This window comes from Cebus imitator, unplaced genomic scaffold (genome assembly GCF_001604975.1).
Source record: "Cebus imitator isolate Cc_AM_T3 unplaced genomic scaffold, Cebus_imitator-1.0 Scaffold634, whole genome shotgun sequence".
NCBI classification, from domain to species: Eukaryota; Metazoa; Chordata; class Mammalia; order Primates; family Cebidae; genus Cebus; species Cebus imitator.
Genome location: NW_016107949.1, coordinates 596149 through 622567, shown reverse-complemented (window position 1 = coordinate 622567; position 26419 = coordinate 596149). Strand labels below are relative to the sequence as shown.

General features: G+C 48.7%; 1 protein-coding gene across 15 annotated transcripts in view; it reads right to left on the bottom strand.

The window, feature by feature from the left end:
* Positions 1 to 10404: 10404 nt before the first annotated feature.
* Positions 10405 to 26419, bottom strand: part of MGAT1 (alpha-1,3-mannosyl-glycoprotein 2-beta-N-acetylglucosaminyltransferase) — a 20516-nt gene continuing 4501 nt past the window's right edge. For 7 of the 15 annotated variants that reach the window (XM_017517485.2, XM_037734553.1, XM_017517484.1 and 4 more), the window contains exon 3: positions 10405 to 12994. In XM_017517485.2, the coding sequence (XP_017372974.1) occupies positions 11531 to 12868 (1338 nt within the window). In that variant the 5' untranslated portion in view covers positions 12869 to 12994 and the 3' untranslated portion in view covers positions 10405 to 11530. Of the gene's footprint in view, positions 12995 to 14281; positions 15807 to 17276; positions 19374 to 19751; positions 19866 to 22267; positions 22557 to 23280; positions 23580 to 26419 lie in introns of those variants that run through there. The other 8 variants (XR_005198148.1, XM_037734554.1, XM_017517491.2 and 5 more) reach the window with 8 other exon arrangements.

Below are 26419 nucleotides of genomic sequence, written 5' to 3'. Positions count from 1 at the left end.
GCTCTGTCACTAGGCTAGAGTGCAGTGGCACAATCTTGGCTCACTGCAAGATTGAATCCGCCTCCTGGACTCAAGCGATTCTCTTGCCTCAGCCTCCCAAGTAGCTGGGACTACAGGTCCGCGCCACCACGCCTAGCTAATAGTTGTATTTTTAGTAGAAACAGGGTTTCACCATGTCAGCCAGGATGGTCTCAATCTCTTGATCTCGTGATCCTCCCGCCTCAGCCTCTCAAAGTGCTGGAATTACAAGCATGAGCCACCGCGCCTGGCCCGCCGCACCTGGCCCTAAGCTTCCACTTTTTGAAACACTTTTTGAAATGTGTTTGAACATCTTACTCTTTCCTCTCCCACTCACCACACACTTGTCACAAAGCTAAACTTCTTACTTTCTCCTGACAGAAAGGGTCTGACAGTAAACCGTGACATGTTTAGATTACCATTACTTTAATCATTTAAGTGCAGTATCACTTCAGCCCCTGTCTACCACTGAATGGAGGCAGATAAATCAGTTTATCTGAGCTCCATGTGATCACCTGTTGGACCTCCTGAAGAAGCAGTCAGAAGACGCTAGCAAGAGAGTCTGACTTCCCACCCCAATTCCTCCCAAACCATTGTTCTCAAGAGATATGACTGGTGCTGGGCATGGTAGCTCATGCCTGTAATACCAGCACTATGGGAGGCTGACACAGGAAGATTGCTGGAGCCTAGGAGTTTGGGACCAGCCTAAGGAACATAGCAAAACCCTGTCTCTACAAATTCTTTTTTAATTAGCCAGGCATGGGCCAGGCGTGGTGGCTCATGCCTGTAATTCCAGCACTTTGGGAAGCCAAGGTAGGAAGATGACCTGAGGTCGGGAGTTCGAGACCAGCCTGATCAACATGGAGAAACCTCTTCTCTACTAAAAATACAAAATTAGCTGGGCATGGTGGCACATGCCTGTAATCCCAGCTACTCAGGAGGCTGAGGCAGGAGAATCACTTGAACCCAGGAGGTGGAGGTTATGGTGAGCTGAAATTGTACCATTGCACTCCAGATGGGCAACAAGAGTGAAACTCCATCTCAAAAAAAAAGAGCCAGGCATGGTGGTGTGCACCTGGTACTCAGGAAGCTGAGGTGGAAGAATCATTTCAGCCCAGGAGATTGAGGCTACAGTGAATTGAGATTGTGCCACTGCACTCAAGCCTGGGTGACAGAGCAGGACACTGTCTAAAAAAAGAAAATGAGAGAGAGAGAGAGAGAGAGAGAGATAACTAGGAAATTTCTCATTGCCCCAAATTTTCTGAAAGAGAAACAAAGTGTATCCTACTTATGAAAATGAGAGGCTCAGTGCAGTGGCTCATGCCTGTAATCCCAGCACTTTAGGACGCCAAGGTGGGCAGATCACCTGAGGTCAAGAGTTCGAGACCAGCCTGGCCAACATGGTGAAACTCTGTGTCTATTAAAAATACAAAAATTAGCCAGTTGTGGTGATAAACTCCTGTAATCCCAGCTATTTGGGAAGCTGAGGCAGGAGAATTGTTTGAACCCAGGAGGTAGAGGATGCAGTGAGCCAAGATTGTTCCACTTGCACTCCAGCCTGTGTAACAGAACAAGACTCCGTCTGAGAAAAAAAAAAAAAGCCTTCCTTATACAAATGTGGATGCTTGAATATGCTATTTGCAATGAGGCATAAGTTGTTAGGTTGACAAAAGAGCAAGAGTAAAATGAAACACACCAGAGACCCAGGAGGGGGAAGACCAGCAGGACAAGGTGTGTGTGGTTATGATATATAGATGCAGGTACTGGTTTTCGTCCACCGTTGCTGGTTCATAACTCCCATATTCCTTGTTGCTGGCCATTTTTTCTTTTTTCTTTTTTTCAGCTGAGGGAATTTAGACAATCCAGCGGCCTTGTTCCCCATAATTTGGAACTTTTCTTTGGATTTGATCAAGTTGGGTAGAGTTGGTCAAACCTAATGGGAAAAAGACCAAAACAACAAAAACAGAAACTAACAATTTTTTAAAAAACAGTTAAGCAAAACAAACAAATGATTGCACAATTTATATGATTATGAGCCCTCTAATGGTAAGGAGAAATTAAGGCCAGCTGGTTGTTCATCATGTTTAGTCATTAAGGAGAATTAAGGAGAATTAAGTCATTAAGGAGAATTTTCAAGACAAAACCCCCATTCAGCTACTTACCTAGGAATGGGACCAGGCTAAAGACTGTGTGTACTACCATCCTAAAAGCAGGAAAAAACTCAAACTTGCTTTCCCTGTTGGAAGTGGGCTGAAATTCCAGAAAGGACTTGCCTGCACTCCATCATCATGGAAGCAGGAAAACTCTCCTTCCTTGTTGAAAGTGAGTAAAACTCCAGAAAAGGAGTTGCACAGCAAAATTAATCTGAAACCTCAACCAGACTTTTGGAAGATCAGGAATTCTCTGGAGAGGGGAGCTCCCAGGCCTCAGCGAATTGTTCAAGTTATGTAAGCAATAAAGATAGCCCAAGCTGGTACCAAGTACCAATGGGAGATTTGTCAAAGGTCAGGGATAGCTCCACTCAGAATCCCTTTGTGGTTACCAGTTGTAAACCAAAAAGAATCTGAGACAGATCTCAGTCAATTTAGAAGTTTATTTTGCCAACGTTAAGGACACACACCCAGGAAACAGGTCTGTGCCTTTCTCCAGAAAGATGATTTTGAGGGCTTCAATATTTAAAGGAAAAAGGGCAGATACTGGAAAAAGAGGAAGACATATTTTAAATGTGTGGGTAGATAAAAGGCAAGTGATTGCATTATTTTGAGCCTTTGATCAGCCCTTTACCTGTAAGGGAGGTAAAGGAATAGTCACTTGTACATTCAGCTAGCTCAGTGAATCTGCACTTTTACATAAGATAAAGTAGGGCAGAGAAAGCAATCAGATATGCATTTGTCTCAGGCAAGCAAAGAAATGACTGAGTTCTTTCCTTTGTCCCATCACTGTGAACATAAACTACCAATTTACATTGTCAGGGTGAAATTCAGTACTCTTTTAGGGTAAAGATCTTGGGGCCCACAAGGGTAAATCGTGAAGGGGTTCATAGCTTTTTTATTTGTGAATGGGAGGCAGGTTTGCGTAATCCAGTTCCCAGCTTGACTTTTCCCTTTGGCTTAGTGACTTTGGGGTCCCAAGATGGACTTTCTTTTCACAATATGTGTATGTATATTGACTTATATATTGATTTTCATCCAGGGTTCCTGGCTATAATTCCCACAGCCCTTGTTAGTCTTTTGTTACAATGTCGGGTGTGTGAGTCCTCAGGGGCAGGACTCTGACCTTTCCCTGCCCCAAGGCAGGACTTGATGCCCTCCCATGAGAGGTCCCATCCTATCCCCTGGGGGAAGGAATGTAACATCATGAAGCTTCCATGAAAACCCAAGGGGACTGGGTTTGGAGAGTCTCCAGATAGCTGAACACAGGGAGGCTGACAGGAAGGTGAAGAACTCATCCACATGTTGGGAGGGTGGTGCACCCCAGCTCCACGGTAACAAGCTCTTGTGCTTCCAGACCTCACCCTATGTACCTCTTCATCTGGCTATTTATCTGTATCCTTTAAAACATCCTTCTTAGTAAACTGGTAAACATAAGTGTTTCTCTAAGTTTTGTGAGCAACTCCCCCAAATTAATCAAACTCAAAGAGGAGGTTGTTGGAACCTCAGCTTGAACCCAGTTGGTCAGAAGAACCCTGACTTTCGATTGGTGGGGTAAGGGGACAGGGATTAGTCTTGGAAATGGAGCCCTCAACCTGTGGGGTCTGGCACTATCTCCACGTAGGAGACAGTGTTGGAACTGAATTGGAGGATACCTGGCTGGTGTCCACTGCTTGGTGGTGAAGAGAGATCCCCACACATTTGGTCACAGAAGTTTTCTTCTGTGTAGATGATTGTTGCGGTATGAGAGTAGAAGGAAAACATGGTTTGAGGAGAGTTTTCCTTCACGCTATGTGATTGGAGCAAAGGACAAGGATGAACTGAAGAACGAAGAGAATCTAGGGAGAATTGGGGGCATCGGTTCAGCTGGGGAAGGAGGAGTTGGAACCACAGATGCATGCTGTCTAACTGGGGTGGAGAACTGTTAGGGCTTGGACTGGAGCCAGGCGGGCATCAGGACAGGCTCCAATTCAAGAGAACTATATGACAAGGACAGGGAAGTCATGCTTGCTGTTTCAGGTGAGGCCTTGCCCAAGATTTTGATTTTTAAAAACCCGGGTATGAGGCCATCAGGCTCTGTCCTGCAGCTTCAGAAACAGCTTTCTTGCCAGGCACAGTAGCTCACACCTGTAATCCCAGCATGTTGGGAGGCCGAGGAGGGTGGATCACAAGGTCAGGAGTTCAAGACCAGCCCTGGCCAACATGGTGAAACCTTGACTACTTAAAATACAAAAAAAATTAGTCGGGCGTGGTGGCGCATGCCAGTAGTCTGAGCTACTGGGGAGGCTAAGAATTGCTTGGAACCTGGGAGGTGGAGGTTGCAGTGAGCCGAGATCATGCCACTGCACTCCAGCCTGGGTGACAGAATGAGAACCTCATCTCACAAAACAAAACAAAAAACACAAAACAAAACAAAACAAAACAGCTTTCTTAATTCATTCAGAAGTAAAGGGGCTGAGGACTACTCAGCCAAAACTCTTGAGAGGTGTAAATTAATAAGCCCAGCACCTGACAATTCACCCAGCTGTCAGTAGAGGGCACCCCTGCCCAATGAAGACCAAGTTCAGGTCAGAAACTTGCTTAGCGAGCCAAGAACCAAAGATAGTAGTTGATCAGGGCACTGTCGTTATGTATGAATTTTATTTTCCTTTTATGTTTCAATATTTTTAGGTAGTTACACAATGAGCACATATTACTTAAGAAAAAAATTATATAAAAAACAACATTCATTCTGCAACTTTCTATCAAGTGGTACAGAAAATTATACAGTATGTATTTGCCATGTGGCAAAATATTACTTGTTGGATCATCTCAGTGGAAGGAATACGGGCCTTCATTGTATTAGTCTTTCAACTTCCCTCTGGGTTTGAAAATTTTCATAATAAAAACTTGAAAAACACTTAGAATATAAAATTGAAAATAAGTTTTGGAAGGAAAAAATATTCCCATCCTTTAATTCAAGAACAACATCTACCTAAATAATAGAATCGGTCTCCTAGTTGAGACTGCTATTGACCCTTGGGTGTTGATGAGTAAATGTTTTAAAATTCTATTCTCAAAATATTTGTTCAAACATTCCATTCTGGTTGCAGAAATTCTACCATTTCAAGGACAGAACACAGTGTCCGAGAATTCTGGTTTCTACTGTTGCTCAGCAAACTCCCACCAAATTCATTAGCTTAAAATACCCATTTCACATTGCGCACCATTTGTGAGTCAGAAATTCAAGCAGTCCTCAGCTGGGCAGTAATTGCTTGGGGCATCCTATGTGGTTGTGTTAGATGCTGGCCATGGACGTCTTCACAGCCCCTGTGGGTGACGCTGGCTGTGAGCTACTCCCCAGGACTCTCCAGGAAGGGGCTCAGGGTAGTCAGACATCTTCCATGAGCTCCCTGGAGCTCAAGGCCCCAAGTGTGCTTATTCTTTCAAACCAGGAAGAGGCTGTTTCCCTGCCGTGACCTAAGCTAGCAGCCACACAGCCCATTCTGCTGCCAGCGTCCTACAGGTGGCTCCTCAGGGAAGGCCCTCAGTGAGGGGTGAGGCCTGATCGCCACTCACCTACTCTTGATCCTGAAAGGTTTTGCCCTTTTCCTAAATAGAAACCTTGAAAAGTAAGCAAATAGTATTTCCAAAGGAGGCTTTTGACAGACTTGCCACATTGCCCATGCAGGGAAGGCTGCCTGTCTCCAGCCATCTTCCTCTTCTTACAGCTATGCTGAGGCATTTGGCTTGGTCCAGGGCTGCTGCACTGAGGGTCCATCCCACCTTCTGCAGTGACAACTAGACCACACTCCAGTAAGTGTGCACACTGCTTTTATTCTATAAAGAATGACGCTTGCCCTCCCTTCCCCTCTCCTGCTTCCTGGTGGCTAGAACCAGGGCAGCATTTGCTGTGAGGTAGGAGCCACGTGTTCAAGATGGCAGAACAACACAAGTGAAGACAAAAGAGAAGATTGGATCGCTGGCCATCTGCCCTTGTCAATCAGCACTTCTGGGGCTGTGTGTGGCCTTTAGGAATTTCAGTTTTCATGTGTGACCCTGAGAAGGCTCAGCCTCCTGGCCCAGTGGGACAGGTTTCTCAACCCACTAGGGTTAGGGACTTGCAGGTTTGATTCTGCCCCTCTCCAGGTCAGGGTTCCTAATGCACTCCCCCAAAGCCCCTCATCACCCTGCCCTCTCAAATCCCTTGTCGCTGTCACAAATTTAGTCTTCCAGGCGCCGTGTATAGAGTGGTCCCTGTAGTTGCCCATACAATCACTCCCTTCTTCCTTAGTAACAGGAATCTTATTAGATTCAGCTTTAAAAATACTTTTTCCAGAATCTTTTGCTGACAGGTGTGCCTGTGTGATCCAGTTCTACCCAGGGAGCTGTGACCCCACGCTGCCTGTGGGCTTTCAGGAGAGGAGTAGGCAGCTGCCATCCACCCTTTACTTTCTTCCTTCCTCCTTCCTACCTAAAATGTGTGCTGGCTGGAGCTCCCACAGCCAAGAAATGACACCTAGCATGGAAGCCTCGTGCTTAGAGTGAGACTGAGATCTAAGAAGGAATCTGGGCCCTGATGGTGGGGGAACCACCACGCCAGCCCTGCACCATTGACCTCTCATTCCATCAGGCACTGGGATCCAGGCTTCCTGCTCTCTGCGGCTGAATCCATTCTGACACACTGTCTTAAAGTTCTAGTATAAAGACCCAGGCTTCAAGTTAGCCAAGGGAGGCAGCGGGGGAAAGTAACAGCCTTGGCACTGCCCAGCCTCCTACCAACTCCCCTGCTCTGCTCGCTCCAGACACATGCAAAGGGGGATTAAGGTGTCAGGAGAGCCAAGGTGAACAGCAGGAAAAGAAAAGCAGCGGAGACAAGAGATTTCCACCAGACTTTGCTCACAGTGCAGCCACATTGATGAACCCCACAGCCACCCCAGAAGGTTGTGTTACCCCACCTCACAGGAAGAGGCTCTGTCAGGAAGAACAGCTGGACCCAAGTCAGACATACAGGTCATGGGCCCAGACCAAGTTCGGCCCAGGACCACCCCACTCTATGACATTGGCCACCATGCTGGTCTCCAGCAGATATGGCCCTGGCATTTACTTCCTGGTGTAAACTCCCTGTGACTTGCCAGAGGCCAGAATGTGGCTGGGTGGGAGAACAGATGGAGGTTGAAAGATCGCTGGTGGCAAAACACTGACCTCTACAAAGGTCCCATCAGGGAGCCTGAAATCCCATCTTTGTTAAAAGATATTTCAGAAAGAGGGCAAGCTTATGTTATATAAATTCATATGTTAAAGTTATATAAGCTAGACAAATATTTACATAACTCAATGGGTTTAGTGATAAATGTTTTATCTATTTATGCATATTATGTATAGATGTGAGGAATACGTCTGGTAGGCTATGCCACCCATGCGTAAACACACATGAGGGAGCGTGAGCAGTATGTTTTGATTGTCTAAAATGAACATGTAATACAGAAAAACCGTAGCTGGTATTTTTAAAGGGGTGCTCTGTATTTAACCCTCTAAATGCCCTCTACCTCCCACCTTCCCAGCCTGCCCTGAGGGCTTTTCTCAGTTTCCCTTGCCCCTCAGCCTTGGCAGGGTTCTGATGCAGGGCCCAGTGAAGGCTCAGGAGGGCCTGGCCAGAGACTACACCAGACATTTGTCTACACTGGGGGTGACTCAATCCACAAATGAGATCCCACCAGTGACCCAGATAAGAGGATTTCAAAGGCCAAGAGGCTTCAGGAGGGAAGGCTGCCGGGAAAGCAGTCCTTCCTGGAGACAGAGCAAGCAGGAACTCACATTGAGAGCAGGAGTGGCAGGAGGTAGTCACAGCTGTAGGCAGAAGCAGGAATGCAGCAGTAGCAGCCAGGCGCAAGGCAACTCTGTAAACCTCCAAACTCGAGGCTGGCTGAACTCTACAGCATTGAATAACATGGGGCTTTTCCACCTGGGATTTCCATTTGCTCTGGTAGCCACAGGAGCTTCGGGGTCCAGAGGCAGTAGCTATGCACACATGCACACCACCTGAGCAAGCCTTGACAGGTGAATACCAGGAGACCCCTGAGGAGCCTGAGAACTCAGTCTCTGTCTTGTAAGGGTGTCCTCTGGCCCCAAGGGCCCCAAGCTCTACTCCTCCCACATCTCTCCTGGACCTCCCCGTCACCCAGCGCCCCCCCCTCACCACCCTCACAGACCACTGAAGCCTGGCCTGAGAATCCACGTGCAGCTGGGAAGAGGCCTAGAGGAGGCCTATAAGGGCTAGGATGGAACAATCCAGCATCGCATGGTGGCTAACAGCATGGAGTCCATTCCAATCTGGCTCTGCCCCAACCATCTGTATGCTAATAATCTGGGTATTACCACAGGTTAACCTCTATGTGCCTGCTTCCTCACTGGTAAAACGGGAGCAAAACAGTACTCACCACCTGGGCTTGCTCTGAGGATTAAAGAAGTTCGTATTCATCATGGAGCACTCAGAAGAGCAGACTTGGATGGCTGCATAAGTGCTAAGGACATGGAGGCTGGCAGCCAAACTCCTCCTGGCTTCACTGGGAAGGGCACAATGCAGCTATCTCCTGGCCTATTCCTCATCTGCAAATCACGGATAATGACCATCTCCCCTTATTTAACAAAAAAGTAAGGGTAAATAATCCATCTAAGCAACAGGGGAAAGCAAAACCCACTCCACACAAATCTCAAAGGTTAAAATAAAGTGAATGTCTGACACTGGTTTCTGAGCCCAGAATGGAGGCTGGAGCTGTTCCCAGGGCCATGGCCCTTAACACATCTCCCTAGACACCTCTGCCACCATCTGGTGTGGAGCTCCAAAGTAGTTTCTGCCAAAAAAGTTGCCTAGCACAGGTTTTTTGTTTTTTTTTTTTTCCTTTTTTTGAGATGGAGTTTCGCTGGTCACCCAGGCTAGAGTGCAGTGGCATGATCTCAGCTCACTGCAACCTCCCGCTTCCATGTTCAAGTGATTCTGCCTCAGCCTTCTGAGTAGCTGGGATTACAGGCATGCACCACCACACCTTTTTTGTATTTTTAGAGATGGGTTTCACCACCTTAGCCAGGCAGGTCTCAAACTTCTGACCTTAGGTGATCAGCCTCCCAAAGTGCTGGGATTACAGGCGTAAACCACTGCACCCAGCCTAGCCCAGGGTTTTCAAACCCACTTATGAAATCAAATTGATGGGTCACAAGAAGCATTTTGTTGTTTTTCCAAGATGGAGTCTGGTCCACCTCAGGCTGGACTGCAGAGATCTTGACTCACTGCAACCTCCGCCTCCCGGCCTAGCCCAGGGTTTTCAAACCCACTCATGAAATCAAGTTGGTGGGTCACAAGAAGCATTTTGTTTTTGTTTTTCAGAGACGGAGTCTTGTCCACCCCAGGCTGGACTGCAGAGGTGTGATCTTGACTCACTGCAACCTCCTGTCTCAGCCTCTGGAGTAGCTGGGACTACAGATGCATGCCACCACACCCAGCTACCTTTTCTATTTTTAGTAAAGACAGGGTTTCACTGTGTTGGCCAGGCTAGTCTCGAACTCCTGACCTCATGATCTGCCTGCCTTGGCCTCCACAAGTGCTTACACTTGTGGATTACAGGTGTGAACCACCGTGCTCAGCTGCGTCTTGCTCTTTTAAATGAATTAGTGGAGAACAGAAACTCAGAATGTTGCATGTGAAGTGCAGAGCTAACAGTTGTGTCTGTGTATGTATGTGTTCTGGGTATTAGCACAACAGGCACTCTCACTGGGGTTGCATTTGGGAGTCCAAGTGCCACTGTGGGACCAACCCTGGTATAAGCTGCACACCCTGAGGCTCTCCGGCAGGTCATAAAGGGTGCTCAGTAAGCACTGCCTGGGCCAGCAGAGAGTATCAGGCACAAAGCATCACTCAGGGACCACCCTGAAGAGAGGGCCTGGTTCTTCCCCAGACTAGACCTGCCCAACCAGCAGGAGGCAGAAGCAGGAGACACTTACCAGCCTTCCTGCTGCGCCTCCTGGCTCTACAGGATGATCAGCAGGAGCACAGTCTGGGGGCCCTTTCCATCTTCTGGCCTGGACTTCCTTTCCCGCCTGGCCCCCATCCCCTCAGCTGTCCCTGGCTCTTCTCTCCCAGTCATCTGCTTTCCTTCCTGAACTTCACTTCCTCCGTCTAGCCCTCTCCTTAACTCTTCACTCTCCCTTTTCGTTTCTTTCCCCTCCTATCACCTCCTTTTCCAGGACACACACACATAAATATTTTTCAGACAATTCAGCCTTTACTTTATTTTAGAAAATAATTCTGTAGCTTCCACTTTCTTTCATGAAACTGAGGTCAAGCAAGAAACGAAAACACACCAAGTCCTCTCCACCCTGCCATGGTTTCCTGGTCTGTGAGGACATGAGGTGCCTGGGAACGGGTAGGGAGGCTGGGCAGCACTGGGCCGGAAACATCCTGGTCACTGCTTCACTTGGTCTGCCTCTCCACCTCATGCTGAGAGAGCCACAAGAGCCACAGCCTGCAGGGAGGGGCCTGTATGTGAAACCCCAAGGGAAAAAAGGATACACAGATTGAATGTCTCTCCTACCAAGCCAGCAGGAGCCTCCTAGAGCAACAGGGAGTGGACTGATTTTCAGAAAGGAGGGGTCAGGGCACAGTCCCCCTCTGAAGCAATGCAAGAGAGGGGTTGTCCCAGCTCCAAGGCCTTCCTCCCTGCACCTCTCCCCTGACAGCTGGGCATGGGCTGAGGCGAGGTCTTGCTTGCCTCCTTCAACTTTCCATCTCAGAACCATAAACTGCTAGACTGCAGAGAGAAAGGCTAAGTGGGGGTCAGAGACAGGAGAGAAGGGGAGGAGGCAATGAGCCCTGATGACCCACCAACTCCACCAGGCCCTGACAAGGAAGTCCCTTTGGTTAGTATCATTTTGGCCACAAATATGTCCCCTTCTCCCATAACCCAGTCCCCAATAGGGGAAGGGGAACAGGTATGGAAGGAGGACTCATGCCTTGGCTAGAAGAGCCAAGTCAGGGAGAAGGTGTCTGGTCAAGAGAGCAAACACTGTCAAACTCTGCACATGCTCCAGGAGAAAGCTCAGGACACGGACATTTCTGGTTCAAACAAGCCCAGCGTCCCCCTGCCACACAGTGGTTTCCTGCTTAATACCCCCTAACATACCCCAGAATAGTTCCCCTGATCTGACTCCCTTGAGAACGGGAGAATAATCCTCACCTTATCATTTGTGCACTCAAATGCCACTCAGAAAACTCAAAAACATAAATGCACCTAAGAGGGAAACACAGGCAGGCAGATGCAGCCTGGGGACTGTGGTTCCACCTCGGCTCATGATGTGACAGAGAGGGGCCCAGGAAGGACAGGCAGGTGCTAATTCCAGCTAGGATCATAGCCCTCCCATGTCTGTGGGGGCGCCAGATGGACACGGCGGCCCCGGAACTGGAAGGTGACGATACCCCGGTAGCCAGCCCTGGGAACCCCTGACTTGAGGTCATCCATGACACCCAGAGCCTTGGCAAAGGCCTTGAAGCTGTCCCTGCCCGTATACTGCACCCGCACCTCCCCAAGCTCCTTCCGATCGTTGGTCCTCACTTTTTCCACCTGCAGCTGGGGAGCCCCATAGACGCGGGCAAGGAAATCCCGGTCATAGGCCTCCCGCTGCAGGTACGACAGGTCCAGCTGGGTAAAGTGCACAAACTGCTGGTTCAGCTTGATGAACTTGAGGTGCTGGTCAAAGAACTGCCCGTGGCTCACACCCTTGCGGCCAAAGGTCATCGTTCTTGAGATTTCAGGGCGTATGCAGGCCCGCCCCTTCCGCTGCTCCGGCCTGCGCATCCAGTCATCCCAGAAGGCCTTGGGCCACTTGGGCTCCAGCTCAGCCCAGAGCTCGGCCAACAGCAACCAGCCCAGGCCAGGAAAAAAGTCAGTGCGGTAGAGCAGCTCAGGCTTGCTGGAGTCCACCATCTGCTCCTTGCCGTTGTCATTCCAGGCCGAAACGCACCAGAGTGAGGGGTCTGCCTTCAGCAGTGGATAGGTGGCCTGAAAGTATTCAAAGAAGTCCGGTGCCACCTCCAGGTCATCCTCCACCACCACAGCTGCGGGGAAGTGGAACTGGTGGAAGACCTGGCCCAGCGCCCAGCGGTAGTGCCGCGCGATCTTGTAGTAGCCCTGGAACTTGCGGTGGTCAGGCGGCACGGCGATGTTGCTCAGGTCAGGCTGCCGGATGTGCGTGACCGCACTGCCATAGGAGGCGATAGCCTGGGCTGTCTCCTCATGCCCACAGTCCTGGCTAACAATGATGGGGAAGAGCTCAGCTGAGGGCCGATAATGCAGCAGCTTGTCCAGGCAGCGCCGGACAGTGCTGCGGTCACAGGCAATGACTAGGATGGGAATCACCGCTGGCGCTGGGGTCACAGGCACACGCGGCTGGGCGGGAGGGGCCGCTGTGGGCACCCTCCACCGCTGACTCCACAGGGCATCCCCAATCTGCTGCAGCAGCCCACGCTGCCGCTCCAACTCCACCTCAGCGTCTTGGGCCAGGCGAATCACTTCACGGGTGAGGCCGGCAGGGTCGTCATCGAGAGCACTGACTGAAGGTGGCCTGCCAGGTGCTGGGCGTGTCCAGAAGAAAAGGAGCAGCAGGGCATTCCATGCCACAAAGAGGATAGCGCCCCACAGCACAAGCCCTGCAGACTGCTTCTTCAGCATCCTGGCCCCCACGGGGGAGGGCAGGCAAGGGGAGGTCTCAAGGCTGCCCTGGGCTTGCCTAGCTCCCTTGCCCGCAGTCCTAGGGATGCTTCCTCTGGACTATGGGATTAGGAAGCAGCCATGCACCTGAAGACAGGAAACAGAAAACAAACCATCACACAAAGGCATGCCGCTCTATATACCCACAGGTAGAGGAATGTGGGGGCAGGGAAAGGCCAAGAGTGAGGCTGGAGGAAGGCCAGGAGTTTGACTCCAGAGGTAGTCAACATATATGCTGACTCAGGAACATATGTATGATGGGGAGGTAGAAGGTGATACCGATGGAAGGAGAGAGAAAAAGAACTCCAACTCCCCTTTTTCTACCTGTCAGATTTCATTTCCCTCTACGTGGGAAGGAGGATGGGAGGAGCAAGGAGTAACAGCATCTGCCTACAATTCCTCTCACCTAACTGCCCCAAGATTACTGATTTTTAAAATCAAATATCACACCTCAGTGCTACAATTAAGTCCCTTGCCTAACAGGGAAGCATTGGAGGCACCCCATGAATGTCAGGCACAAAACGAAGCTGCCCATGATCTCCAGGTTTATTTAACATTCTGCTGGAAGGAGCAGCCAATGCAAATGAACCAAGAAAAAAACAATTAACAGCAGACGTGGACAAGAAGCAAACTATTTCTATTATCTTTACTTGTGAGAATTTGCCTGGAAAACTCTAGAATCAATAAAAAGCTAAACCAAACTATCAATGAACTGAGTAAGGTAGTGGAATATAAAAATCAACATACACAAATGGATAACCTTCACATCCACAAATAGCTCATGAGAAAACATGGATGAGAAAACCCTTCTTACAAAAGCCACAGAAATGAGAAAATATTTAGAAATAAACTTAAATAAACATTCAAAACCTGTATGAACAAAGCTATCATTACCAAAAGACACAAAAGAACATTTGAACATCCCTTGTAACTTGGTCAAGACATCTCGGCATCATCAAAAATACCAATAAAAATACCTTTTTATGAAGCTAGACAAACTGACAATAAAACTAGGAAAATATAAAAATACGCTGTGAGAAGGGACTTAGCCCAACCAGATATTAACGTACTGCATACTGGCGGGGTACAGTAGCTCACACCTGCAATCCCAGCACTTTGGGAGGTCAACGCAGGAGGATCACTTGAGCCCAGGAGTTCAAGACTAGCCTAGGCAGCATAGGGAGACCCTGTCTCTACAAGTAATAATTAACAACAACAAATTAGCTGGGCAGGTGGCATGCACCTGTGGTGCCGGCTGCTTGGGAGGCTGAGGCAGGATCACCCAAGTCTGGGAGGCTGAGGCTGCAGTGAGCTGTGACTGGACTGTGCCACTGCACTCCAGCCTGGGCAAGAGAATGAGGCTCTGTCTCAAAAAAAAGTAAATAAATAATTATATATATATATATATATGTATATATAAAATATATATATACACACACACACACACACACACACACATATATACACACTGCATACTACAAAACCTCCATAATTACAACTGTGTGGTACTAGTACATAAATAAACAGACCATCCAATGAAATAGAATTTAAACTCCAGAAACAGACTCATTACACAAAGAAATCTGATATGTAATAAAGGTGCTACTGAAAATTCCCAAGGCAAAGATGGTTTTACTAATAGTGTTATAATAATTATATAGCTATGCTATAGTTGAATATGGTTTGTCTTCTGAAACGCATGTTGAAATTTGAACCCCAGTGTGGTGGTGTTGGAGGTGGGGCCTATTGGTAGGTGTTTGGATGGGTTGTGGGGGGCAGATCCCTCAAAATGCCCTCTGGTGAGTGAGCTAGTTCCCCAGGGATAACAGGCTGTTATAACCAAGCCCAGTCTCTCCTGCATGTCCCTTTATGCATGCCCCACTTCCGTTCTACTTTCAAGCGATGTCCATACAAAAACCTATACAGGAATTAAGTTTACAGTAACTTTATTCATAATTACTCAAAACTGGAAATAACCCAAAGGCCCATCAATAGGGAAATGGAGATAAACAAATTGTGGTTTACTCATAGAATGGAATAATATTCAGCAATAAAACTGAATAAACCACTGACATACACAACACATGACTGAATTTCCGAATAATTACGCAATATGGGTCTTTTTGGGAAAAACCAAAAAGAGCACATACGCTATGATACCACTGATATATAACTGCAGAAAATAGAAACTAATCTATATTACAGAAAGCAGATCAGTTTTTGCCTGGGGAAAGAGGCAGAGAAGGCAGTGGGGTAGTTACTGCAAAGGGGCATTAGGAAACTTCTGGAAGGGTGGATATGTTTATTATCTTAATTGTGGTGATACTTGTACAAGTATGTATATGTCAAAACTTATCAAATTGTACACTTTATGTGCAGTTTACTTAACATATTTATGTCAATTGTATGTCAAGGAAACCTCAAAAGACCTTTTAAAAAAAAGACATTATTGGGTAAAATGACAAAGTTAGAATATAGACAGTAGTTTAAAGTATCAGTGATAACTGACTGACTCCAATTCTTAGGTAATACACACTGCAGTATTTAGAGGTAGACAGCCAGGATAGATGCAACTTTTCAAATGGATCAGAACAAAAATATACTGCATACATAGAGAAAGAGCAATGGAGCAATACATTAAGAACAGGTGCATCTGAGTGTGTACAAGCACCCTTATTTTATTTTTTATTCTTGCAACCTGTATAAGTTTGAAGCTATTTCCACATGATTGTCAAGTTTCTTGACAATCAAATATGCAGACATTGCCCACAGTTCTGAATAGCTTCATCCATCGGTGTCTGGGCCACAACAGCAAGGCAAATTCAAATGATCTGTTTGCTCTGAATTTTTCAGTTAGTCACCTGATGACATGTATCACATACCTGCTCTCTGCCAGGCTCTGGAAAGGAACCATGACACAGACCAATGAGAAAAAGGCATGGCCCCACCACATAACTTAAAAGGATCTGAAACATTCCCCAGTTCCCAGTCAACTGCCATTCCAGATCATAACTCCTTGACTGTCCTGCTTCTGATCTACCCTTCAAATCCCAAAGCTTCAGGCATGTACCCTCTTACACCAACAGCTCTGCCAGTTGCCCTCTGCCTCACAGCCCAATCTCTAATCCTAGCCAAAACCTTGGACCTCAGATCTAATCTGAGGCCCTGGGCTCTCAAGCCAGCAGATCTGGCATAAAAGGGCTGATCCTGAAGGGTTTCTCAAGGGGCCTCGATTCTGTCTCCCTCCTGGGAAAACTCACCCAGCCCCTGCCAGCATCCACCACGACTCGTCTTCTTCCTAGAAACCAACCACCCCCACCATTCCAGGACATCAGTCTTCTCAGAAACCTCAAGTCCATTTCCACGTAACTGTGCAATTAAATTCGTATTTTATCAGGGCTCATATGCTATGTATCAATAGATAAATGTCATCAAGTAACTAAGGAGTTCAGGGTAAACATCATTTCAGTTAGCCTTACTGCTGTGCCCAGCTGGGGACATACTGATGGAGGAAGCTACTCAGAGTGGTGGGCCATATTCCCGTATTTTATTTTTAAGAAATTTTATGTGGAAGAAAAGAGTGATGCACAGAAGAGTTTAAGTTTTCTTTCTTTTCTTTTTTTGTGACAGTCTTGCTCTGTCACCCAGGCTGGAGTACAGTGGCATGATCTCAGGTCACTGCAACCTCTGCCTCCCAGGTTCAAGCAGCTCTCCTGCCTCAGCCTTCTGAGTAGCTGGGATTACAGGCGCCTGCCACCACGCCCAGCTAATTTTTGTATTTTTAATAGAGACGGAGTTTCACCATGTTGGCCAGGCTGGTCTCGAACTCCTGACCTCAAGTGATCTACCTTCCTCAGCCTCCCAAAGTGTTGGGATTACAGGTGTGAGCCATTGCACCCAGCACTGTCAGTTTCTTTCTTCACTGTCCCCTCAGGATGTTGTCCATGTTGGAACTTACCCCCAATCTCATGGCCAGGATTCCCTGCCTCCCAAATTCCTGCCTCCTAAATGACTATGCAATAAAAAGACTTATATAATTGGATGAGGAAAGAGAAGAGGGACTGAACGCTACTCACTGAAGTGCTGCTCTGTATGGCTTAGGAGGCTGGGCAAGGTGGCTCAAGCTTGTAATCCCAGCACTTTGGGAGGCTGAAGTAGGCAGATCACATGAGGTCAGGAGCCGGCCAACATGGCAAAACCCCCTCTACCAAAAAATACAAAAATTAGCCAGGTGTGGTAGTGTGCGCCTGTAATCCCAGCTACTCGGGAGGTTGCGACAGGAGAATGCCTTGAACCTAGGAGGCGGGGGCTGCAGTGAGCTGAGATGGTGCCACTGTCCTCCAGCCTGGATTACAGAGCAAGACTCCATCTTAAAAAAAAAAGAAGGCAGGGACCCTTCATATGACTTCTGCACCCTTTAGATGACTTTTTACTCTTCTCTACACATTAGAATTTGGTGGCCCACACCCACTACCTGAGGCTTAAGACCTCCTGCACCATCCTAATAAAAGCAATGTTCTGACTGATTTTTTACTTAGTAAGTCTGCACACATCTAGAGTGGGTGGAGAGGCCACAGGAAAAGCTGCCCCAGTCCAGCCACCACCTCCACCTTAGTCCTCAGACCCTTGTTCTCCACCCCACAGCCCTGCGCTTCAAACTTGCTCCTCTTGCCATAAGATTACATGACATCCCTATTCCCAGCTCACCTGCTTCTTCACATAGGCTCATCCTGGGCCCCAGTGCTATTTTCCTGTTTATTCATGTAATTCTTAGGACAGGATCCTCAGCTCTGCCTGGAAGTTGGTGCTGTGTGCACACACATGAACCACAAGCCATACACCCTCTCCCAGCTGGCTGTGCCCAAAGGATGATCAAGCCCAGACCCTGGCCAGCAGCAGTGACCTGCTCCTCCAGAAAGCACTGCTCAGGCCTGCTCAGGCCACCATCAGGAGAGTGCAACAGCAACAAAGGCAAGCCAGATAGCTCAGAGGCATTACCCTACATTTTGTCACATTTCTGAGACTCAAACTGGGTTGCTGTGAAGACTGGATGAGATAAGCCATGTTAGGTGTTTAGAACAGTGCCCAGCATGACTACGTAAATATTAGCCAGTCACTTCACTCCTTTCTCCCCATTCTCTTTGTTCCACTCTACCACATTCCCGTCTGGTCCCAAAACAGCCAACCCTACCATCCGGGTCTTTGCATGTACCCATGTGCCAGGTCTGCTCTTCTCTATCTTCTCACCTGGCACACTCTGATTTTTGTCTCTGCCAAGATATCTTCCTTGATGTCTGGGACCATGCAAGGTCCACCTACCTTTCACCAACAGCAGCAAGTGCAACCACTTGCTCAACTTCTATCAGACCCCCTCAGCTATAAGCTACATGAAGACAGGGATTGGCTCCACCAGCACTGCCAAGCTGCTGTGCTAGTGCCCTCAATATTCAGATGTGCCTGGGATCTGAAAACATCCACAGTTCCTCAACTGCAACTGCCAAATCCAAGTAGCACTAAAAAACAGAAGTTTTCTAAACTCAATTGGCAGTAAAACCTCACCCAACCTCATTTGGTAAAATCTGATCTGATCTAATGTGAGGCTATTTATAGTCTTTTATCTCTCATGCTGTGGCTATTCATACATTTTGCTACAGAAATAAACATGGTGGCTTATGCTGTTCTGCTTCTGATGTTCCATTACAGAGTAAATTTACCAGATCATCTTTTCAAAATCCAAAAAATTCTGAATTCTGAAACACATCTAGGCCCAAGACCTTCAAAACTATGAAAATGGGAGTACAAAGTTACTCATTCGCTGCATCCCATGTCAAGCCCCCCAGCCCTTTAACCTGAACTCATTCCTTCGTATGAAATACTGTTTTAAGTCTGACTCTTGATGTAGTTTCCCAGCAGGTCTGTCACTAATCTTGCTTCCCTTTCACAAACCTACCCAACAGCAATAGCACATCCCTCCTGACAAGCGCGCATGGTCACAACACTAACTTGCCTTAAAAACCATCAGAGGCTGCAATGCTCATTATTATGACATACAAAGCCCTTCATACAGACTGGCTCAAATATCGTTTTTCAACCTTACCTCCAACCACTAACCCCATGAACCCCGCACTCTGGCCTCAGTAGACTGCTTTTCCCCCAATAAGTACACTTGGACACTGCTGTGTCTTTGCTCCAGCTGGTCCCTCATCCTGAAACAAGACCTATGGCACCACCTGCCAGCCACTCTCACATCCTTTCAAGCCACTTCAGGTGACTCCTTTTGTAACATCACAGAGGCAGGCTACACTCCCACAGCACTCTCTCCACGCTGTAACAGGATATATGGCCATATTTACCTGACTCCCACCTTCCTCCTTAGGAAAAAAGACTATGACCTCTGTGCCCATCACAGTGCTTGGCACATGTATGAGGTTCAAGTGGCTAGACGGAAGACTGCTTGCACTATTACCTAAATCAGGAAGAAAGATGGCCAAAGCAGCACTAAGAGTGTGAAAGGTTATATTTTCCAAAGACGATTGCACATATCCCATTCCATATGCTCTTCTTACAAGTGACAAGGACACTCCTGCCTCCAGAGGTGAGGGTCTATATTCCCTACCTTTGGTTCTGGGAAGAAGTGACACTATGTGACTTTTGAGATTAACTCATAAAAGGCAGTAGTTTCCACCTGGTCCTCTTAAGATGCCTACTCCTAGAACCCTGCTACATGGACAGGACACCTATAAGTATTCCACTTGACAACACCAGCTAAGGTCCCAGCTGACAGCCAGCATCAACCACTAGACATAGGAGACGGCCTTCCAGATTATCCCAGCCCCATCCATACCTGACTGCAACCATGTGAAAGACCACAAGCAAGAACCACATAGCTGAGATGTTAATGAGTCTGTTGTTGTAAGCCACTAAGTTCTGGGGTGATTCATTATGCAGCCACCAGCACCTGCAACAATGAGAAAAACAGAATCTAGATAGTCTTGACAATCAGGGCAAGTGTCCTCCCTGCCTTCTGTGCTCAGCTCCAAGTCCAAATACTGAGGCCCTGTCTCCACTCACATCCCTTTCTTATTAGGTGTCTATTCCTGCATAATAAATTACCTCAATATTTAGTGGCTTAAAACAATAGTTATCATTTACTCCCTGTCACGGTTTCTACTGGTCAGAAATTTGGACAGTGTAGCACAAGGGGATGACCTGTCTCTGCTCTACCATGCCTGAGACCTTGCTGAAAGGCTCAAAGGCTGAGGGCTAGACTCCCCTAGAGGGTCTCACATTCTCTCACGTCTGTAGGATGATGTTGGCATTATTGGCAGGAGTGCTTGCTAGAACCCCTCTATGTGGCCTGGAAATGTCCTAGAAGTGGTGACTACATTCCAAAGGTGAGTGTCCCAAGAAAGCGACCAAGCCAGGTGAAGGTGTATCCTTTCCCTGATTCAGCCTTGGATAAGGTTTGTCTTAACTCACTGGTCAAGGAAACAACAAGTCCCTACTCACATTCAAGGGGAGGGAATCACAAACCCCGCCACTGGGTGGGAAGTGGACAATGTCAAGCTGTAACTACATGTGGAAGGGGATACTTATGGGTGAGAACCTTTGGGAAAAATACAATCTGCTACACCTTCTTTTTTAAATAGAACTGTCCTTAATCCTGACCTGAGTTCCTAATAATGTCATTTATGAGGCTGGCATGCAAGGCACAGGCTCAAAACTGGGTTTGATTTTTTGGAGTTTTCACAACTCCTTTAGAGAAGTGACACAGCCAATCCACACCACCAAGTACAAAGACATCTGGACCATGGTGGGAGATGAGGAGTGAGTCTTTTTGGTACAAAAACTTTCAGCCAAAACCCAGGTGGCTCTGGACAGGTCCTACCTACCTGTACTGGGCTCACTCAGTTTCTGAATCATTTGAAGGACTGCCTAGGACCCATGAGATCCTTTCTAATACTCTGATTCCACGGTATTCTCCAGCCTATTTCCTTTCTCTGGCAAAAATGTTTCTTAAACAGCAAGTGAACACCAAATAGTCAACTTCCAATCATGAGCAATAAGAAAAAAGTTATATTTAGCTTTAAAATTAAGTATAGAAGTGGAAGAAACGGTAACAGATTTTCCCTTCTATCTCTGCTTTGCTTAACGTTAAAAAGCACAACCTAAAAAATCCAAAAAATACAGGCATGTCACAGATAATGGAAATCTAACTGAACTACTTTCTTGTTCATTCTTAGCCCTCGGCTGGACTCCTGTATCATGTATCAGGCCCATAATTTCAGGACAGAATAACAGAAAGGTAGTCAAAGAAGATACACTAAATAATTCAAGGGTTTAGAGAATAAGACCTAGGAGGGAAGGGATGCAAGTTATTTATCCCAGAAAAGAAAGGGCAAAAGGGAAATACAAGTGCCACAAAAGTTATGAGGCCTGGGATTCAGGCAATCCAGCCAACCAGCCAGGCAACTTTGGACAAGTCACTTGACTCACCTGAGCCTTAGTTCCTTCATCTATAATGTGACAGGGTTGATTTGGTTCATCACAAGGTCCCAGTGCCTGGATGGGATAGTGACAATTTCTCTAATGCCTCAAACAGTAACGAGTTTACCTTGTTACACAGTCCACTGAGGTAAGACATACTGCAGTGCTTCTAACTGTGAGAATAAGACACAGAAGCAGAGGTATGCGTGAGCTCAATGGTCCCCACAATTGGGAAGGATCAGGACGCAGTGATTCCTGAAGGAAGGCAGCCCTAGATGATGTGAGCATGTAAGAGCAAAGTCTACATGGCCTGGAAAATATTATAAATGACTGAAAACAAAGCTGGATAACATCTCAGCCAGTGATGTTCTAAAACAAACTGTAGACCTACTACAGCAGCAAGGGTTAACCAGAGTGAAGCTTCAGCCCTGCGGGAGGAAGAGCCGGCCAGCCAGTCCCTCTACTCCAGAGTTTATCAGATGCGGGCACTGCAGGTCCCAGGGCTCTTTACTCCACACATTAGCAAACAGGTAGAAAGAAAAGTTTTCTTGCCAATTTATTATATATGTATTTCAACACTGAGTCAACATTTTTTTTCGGCTGAGGAGAATCGACCTCTATTAACTTGCGGAAAGGATGTTGGGGTAAGGTTAGGGGAAAAAGCCACTCCCCAATCCCACCCGCTCCCTGCCCCACACCCACGGAAACGCCCTGGGCCGAGTTTCACAACATCCTCCCCACTCCGTGGAGCCCGTCCTCCCTCTAACAGCTGGAGCCGCCCGGGATTCCGAAAGCAGAACGCGGAGTTCCAACCTCCCGGCTCGGCCCAGGTTGGGCCGCTCCCGAGCCAAGTCCCCTCTCGCTAGCACTCACGGGCACCGGGGCTTTCGGGCGACCAGACGTCCTTGAGGCTCCCTCTCAGCACCCGCGAGGCCTCCCCCGGTCGGACCTCCGCCTACGGACCCCTACTCACGACGTCCGCCCAACGTCCCTGCCCCGAACTTGGCCCGCCCCGGGGCGCAGGGAGCGAGCCCGGTGGCCAGGCGCGTCCCAGGCGCTGCCGCGGCTGCCTCGCCTTCAGCTTCGCCGGCCCTTCCAGCGGCGCGCCGGGGCCGGACGGCCGGGCGGGCAACGTGGCCCTTCCCCGGCAAGCTGGGCGGGGCGGACTGAGGGGCGGGACCGACCGTCCCTCTGCGCCCAGCTCTCCCGGACGGCATTCGCTGGCCCCCCTCGTCCTGGGCCGCCTTTTCTCAATCAACGCCGTAGTTCCGAGGGCCCAAGTTTTCCTGAGCCCCCAACTTCGGGAGGCGGCTTCCCTGCCCCCTGGCGCAACCCTGAGGGTGGACGTCCGACCCCGCCCTCGGCCCCCCAGCGCCGCTGCCCTAGCCGGGAGGTGCGCCTTAAGTGGGTCCGCAGTCCAGGAAAGGCGTTCACCAAACCCCAGGCCAAGGGTTGGAGCCGGTCCCCCAACCCCAACCTATGGGAGGTGGAGGAACCTGAGTGGGGGCCCCAGGGGCGCGTGGGGCAGGGACAGAACAGGAACTAGGGTGCCCGACGCGGGGCCGGGGGAAACACCTGTGCCAAAGCAGGCCAGGGCCAGCTGTGGCTTCTTCCCTTGTTTTTCCTTTGTGAGTGGGGAATGAAAGCGTTAGTTCTGAGTAAAGAAAGCAAAGAGAGACCTGCCAGCAGGGACAGGGTAGGCCCACTAGCCTTAGGCGGGAAGGACTCAGTCACAAGCTTTGGCGATAGCACCATGGAAAAGCCTAGAATCGGTCTGCGCCTGGTTGGTGTTTTAGAGGGGAGGAAGGTGCGCGACTTGAAGACGAGGTGTAGGTGGACCCAGACCCACCGAGGGGAGGGAGGAACAGCTCTTCAGTAGCAAATACCTGTGGCTGAGCCAGGAACAAAGTCTGGCCAGGAGAAGAAGAGACGCAGAAGACCAGGGGCTCCAGTGCACAGGGCCAGTTTCGGCAGCAATCAGGTCTGAGGCCTGGATTCCACCAGGAGCCAGCCCCACTCACTCCCCCAGATCCCTCCAGCCCGGCCCTCTGCAGAAAGCTCAGTTACCCACTCACCTCCCTCACCATGGGACCCCAGGTGGTGAGGGTGGGTAGCTGAGGACTGAGGGCTGCTGGGTAGCTGACTTCCCCTAGAACAGCGGCTGCCATGTGATCAGGACCCACGCCCCTGACATCAACCCCTCCCCCATGTTTCAGAGCACGGAGCAGCCCGGAACTCTGCGGCCTGTGGTTACCGACTGACTTTGCTCACTAACTTGTTTCTACATGAAGCCACGAATTGTGCAGGGTTCTACAGAAACAAACGGCCAGGCGCACCCCACAGGCCGTTGCATGGAGGCGAAGACCTAAACCAAAACTGTTAAGGGGTCACCAAGTATTGTTAAGAGGCCTCCACGGGCCAAACCCTCCCTCAGCTTCTCCTTCAAGCCCCAGAGCTCTGCAGAGTGGGCGGTAACATCCCCATTTTACAGTTAACTAGTTTGAGGCTCAGGGTTAAGTGTCAACGTGCTGGAAGCCACAAGACCTGGTGGGGAGCATGGCCAGGTTTTAGACCAGGCCTCCCGTGCACCCCTCCCCATCCACCCCCCTCACACACACACATCCTGCAGTGCCAGTGCCCTGAGAGGGCTCTGTGTCCTCTCAGGCACTGCCATGAAGCCTCCGCAAAAGTGGCCAGAGCCCCGACCTGGAGGAGGAGTGGGAGAAGAGCAGGCCCACTGAGGCCCGCTGTGTGCGGTGTGTGGTGTGCAGTGCACGGGAGGCCTGTCGCCTCCACTTTAGCTGATTGCGTGAACTGCGCCAGGAGCCTCGAGCCCACGCGGATGTGCCAGTCAGAGGCCAGTGTCTGTCACCTCCACCCTATGTTTGCCTAATGAAGGAGTCTGGGGCCTGGGGGCTCTGCATACTCATACTAGGTGTTAAGGCGTAAAGGAAAACGATGATATTTCCTAAAAGTGAAAAAGTTGGGAAACACTGGTTTGTAGATCCAAGACATGACGAGCTGAAATCGCCTTCCAGGAGAAAAGACGGACATAAGAGGGTACTGAAAGGTGGGAGAAGATCAACCAGCCCATGAGATGTCAGATTCCCACCTCTAACCCCTGATAGTTCTCCAGAAGGGGAAACAGGATGGGGGGCCATTTGTGCACCATAACTCACACCCCATCTCTGCCACCCTCTGTTTAAATCCCAAAGCTCACAGGAAAATCCAAAAGGAGAAGTTCCTGGACTACAAGAGACTATTCCAAAAAGAAAGGCCCTGGTTAAAGAATCAGGATGGGCTTGATGGAGGCAAAAGAAAACACTTGGTCTGAGAAGCCAAAAACCAGGGTAACTGAGTGCCAAACTGACCTGGGGAAAAGAGGCCCTGAGCTCTTGATAGAGGTTGCATGGGGAGCAATGACTGGGGTAAGGAGCATAGAAACAAGGGGCCAGGATTCTGGGGGTGGGCCTGGGATTGGATTATGTGCAAAAGGGAAAAACAGGAGGATCCAGTCACAGGATAAAACAGAATTAGAAGGAACAATACTCTCTCCTGCCCACTCTACCACCACCAAGAGAACTGAAAAGAAGAAAAGGAAATTGCCCTCCCATAAACCATGCCCAAGATCCATGACATTTTTTACAATTTGGAAAGAATTCATGCCCTGAAGTTAAAACGTATGTTGGCTTGAAAACACCAGTAAAAGCAAAATTTTTAACTAGTGTTTTGCTTCCCTTCTCCCTGCCTCCCAATATCTCTGCTTGCCCCTCTCCCTAACCCCACAGTAGAGACCCAGAAACTCATCTCATCCAGGCCAAAGAGGAAAGATTAACAATCACTAAACAATGTCTGTGAAATGTAATTTTTGGTTAGCCAGCTACAATTCATTTGGAATAAAGAAGGAAATAAATAAATAGAGTTAAAATACACACATTGGCCAGGCGCGGTGACTCATGCCTGTAATCCCAGCACTTTGGGAGGCTGAGCCAGGTGTATCACAAGGTCAGGAGTTCGAGACCAGTCTGACCAGTCTGGTGAAACCCTGTCTTTACTAAAAATAGAAAAATTAGCTGGGCGTGATGGCGTGTGCCTGTAATCCCAACTACTCAGGAGGCTGAGGCAGAAGAATCGCTTGAACCCAGGAGGGGGAGGTTGCAGTGAGCCAAAATCCCGCCACCGCACTCCAGCCTGGGCAACAAAGCAAGACTTCATGTCAAAAAAAAAAAAAATACTACACACCCACAGTCTGGTTAAGTCCATCATTGGTCCTGGCTCAGTAGCCTGATACCTGCTGAGTGCCGGCATCCTGGTGCCCCTGTGAGAAAGCCAATGGTTGTCTTGAGAGGACTGTCTCATGAAGGGTCAGATGGAGGGTGGGAGGGCCAGGGAGAGGATTTCTTGCTCACTCTAAGGAGGAAATGTTCTACCATTAAGGCTGTCTGGCAGGGCACAGAGCTTCTCTCCCTGGAGGTTTGCAGCAGAACCCAGATGGCCCTTGTCAGGTCAGATACTGTGGAAATAGCACAGCACTGTGAGACGATTTCAGTGCTTACCACTCTAGACTTAGGCAAGCCCTTCCCACTCAGGGCTTCCGTAGCTTCCCCTCAAACTGGGAAAAGAATTCCTGCTCTGTTCTCCTCACAACAAAGTGGTGAGGGAAAACTGACACAGCCGACTGGATGGGTCATGTGATAGCACTACGCAAATACACAACTCTCTGGTACTTGGGATCCCAGAGATGGCTAAGGAGACACCCTGGTGTCACATATCCCTGAGAGATCACCGTGATTCCTGTGCCTAAGCAAAGACCACCACCAGAAATTTGCTGGGTGAAGCTGGGGAAGGTGGCACACCCACCTTGAGACCCACACACCTTAAAAAGGAGCAGCCTGGGGAGTTGGGGAGAGATAGCAAGGGGAGAGATGCCAGATGTAGGTGATGGGGAGGAAGGCAGCAAATCACACTGCCACGTGTGTACCTATGCAACAATCTTGCATGTTCTTCACATGTACCCCAAAACCT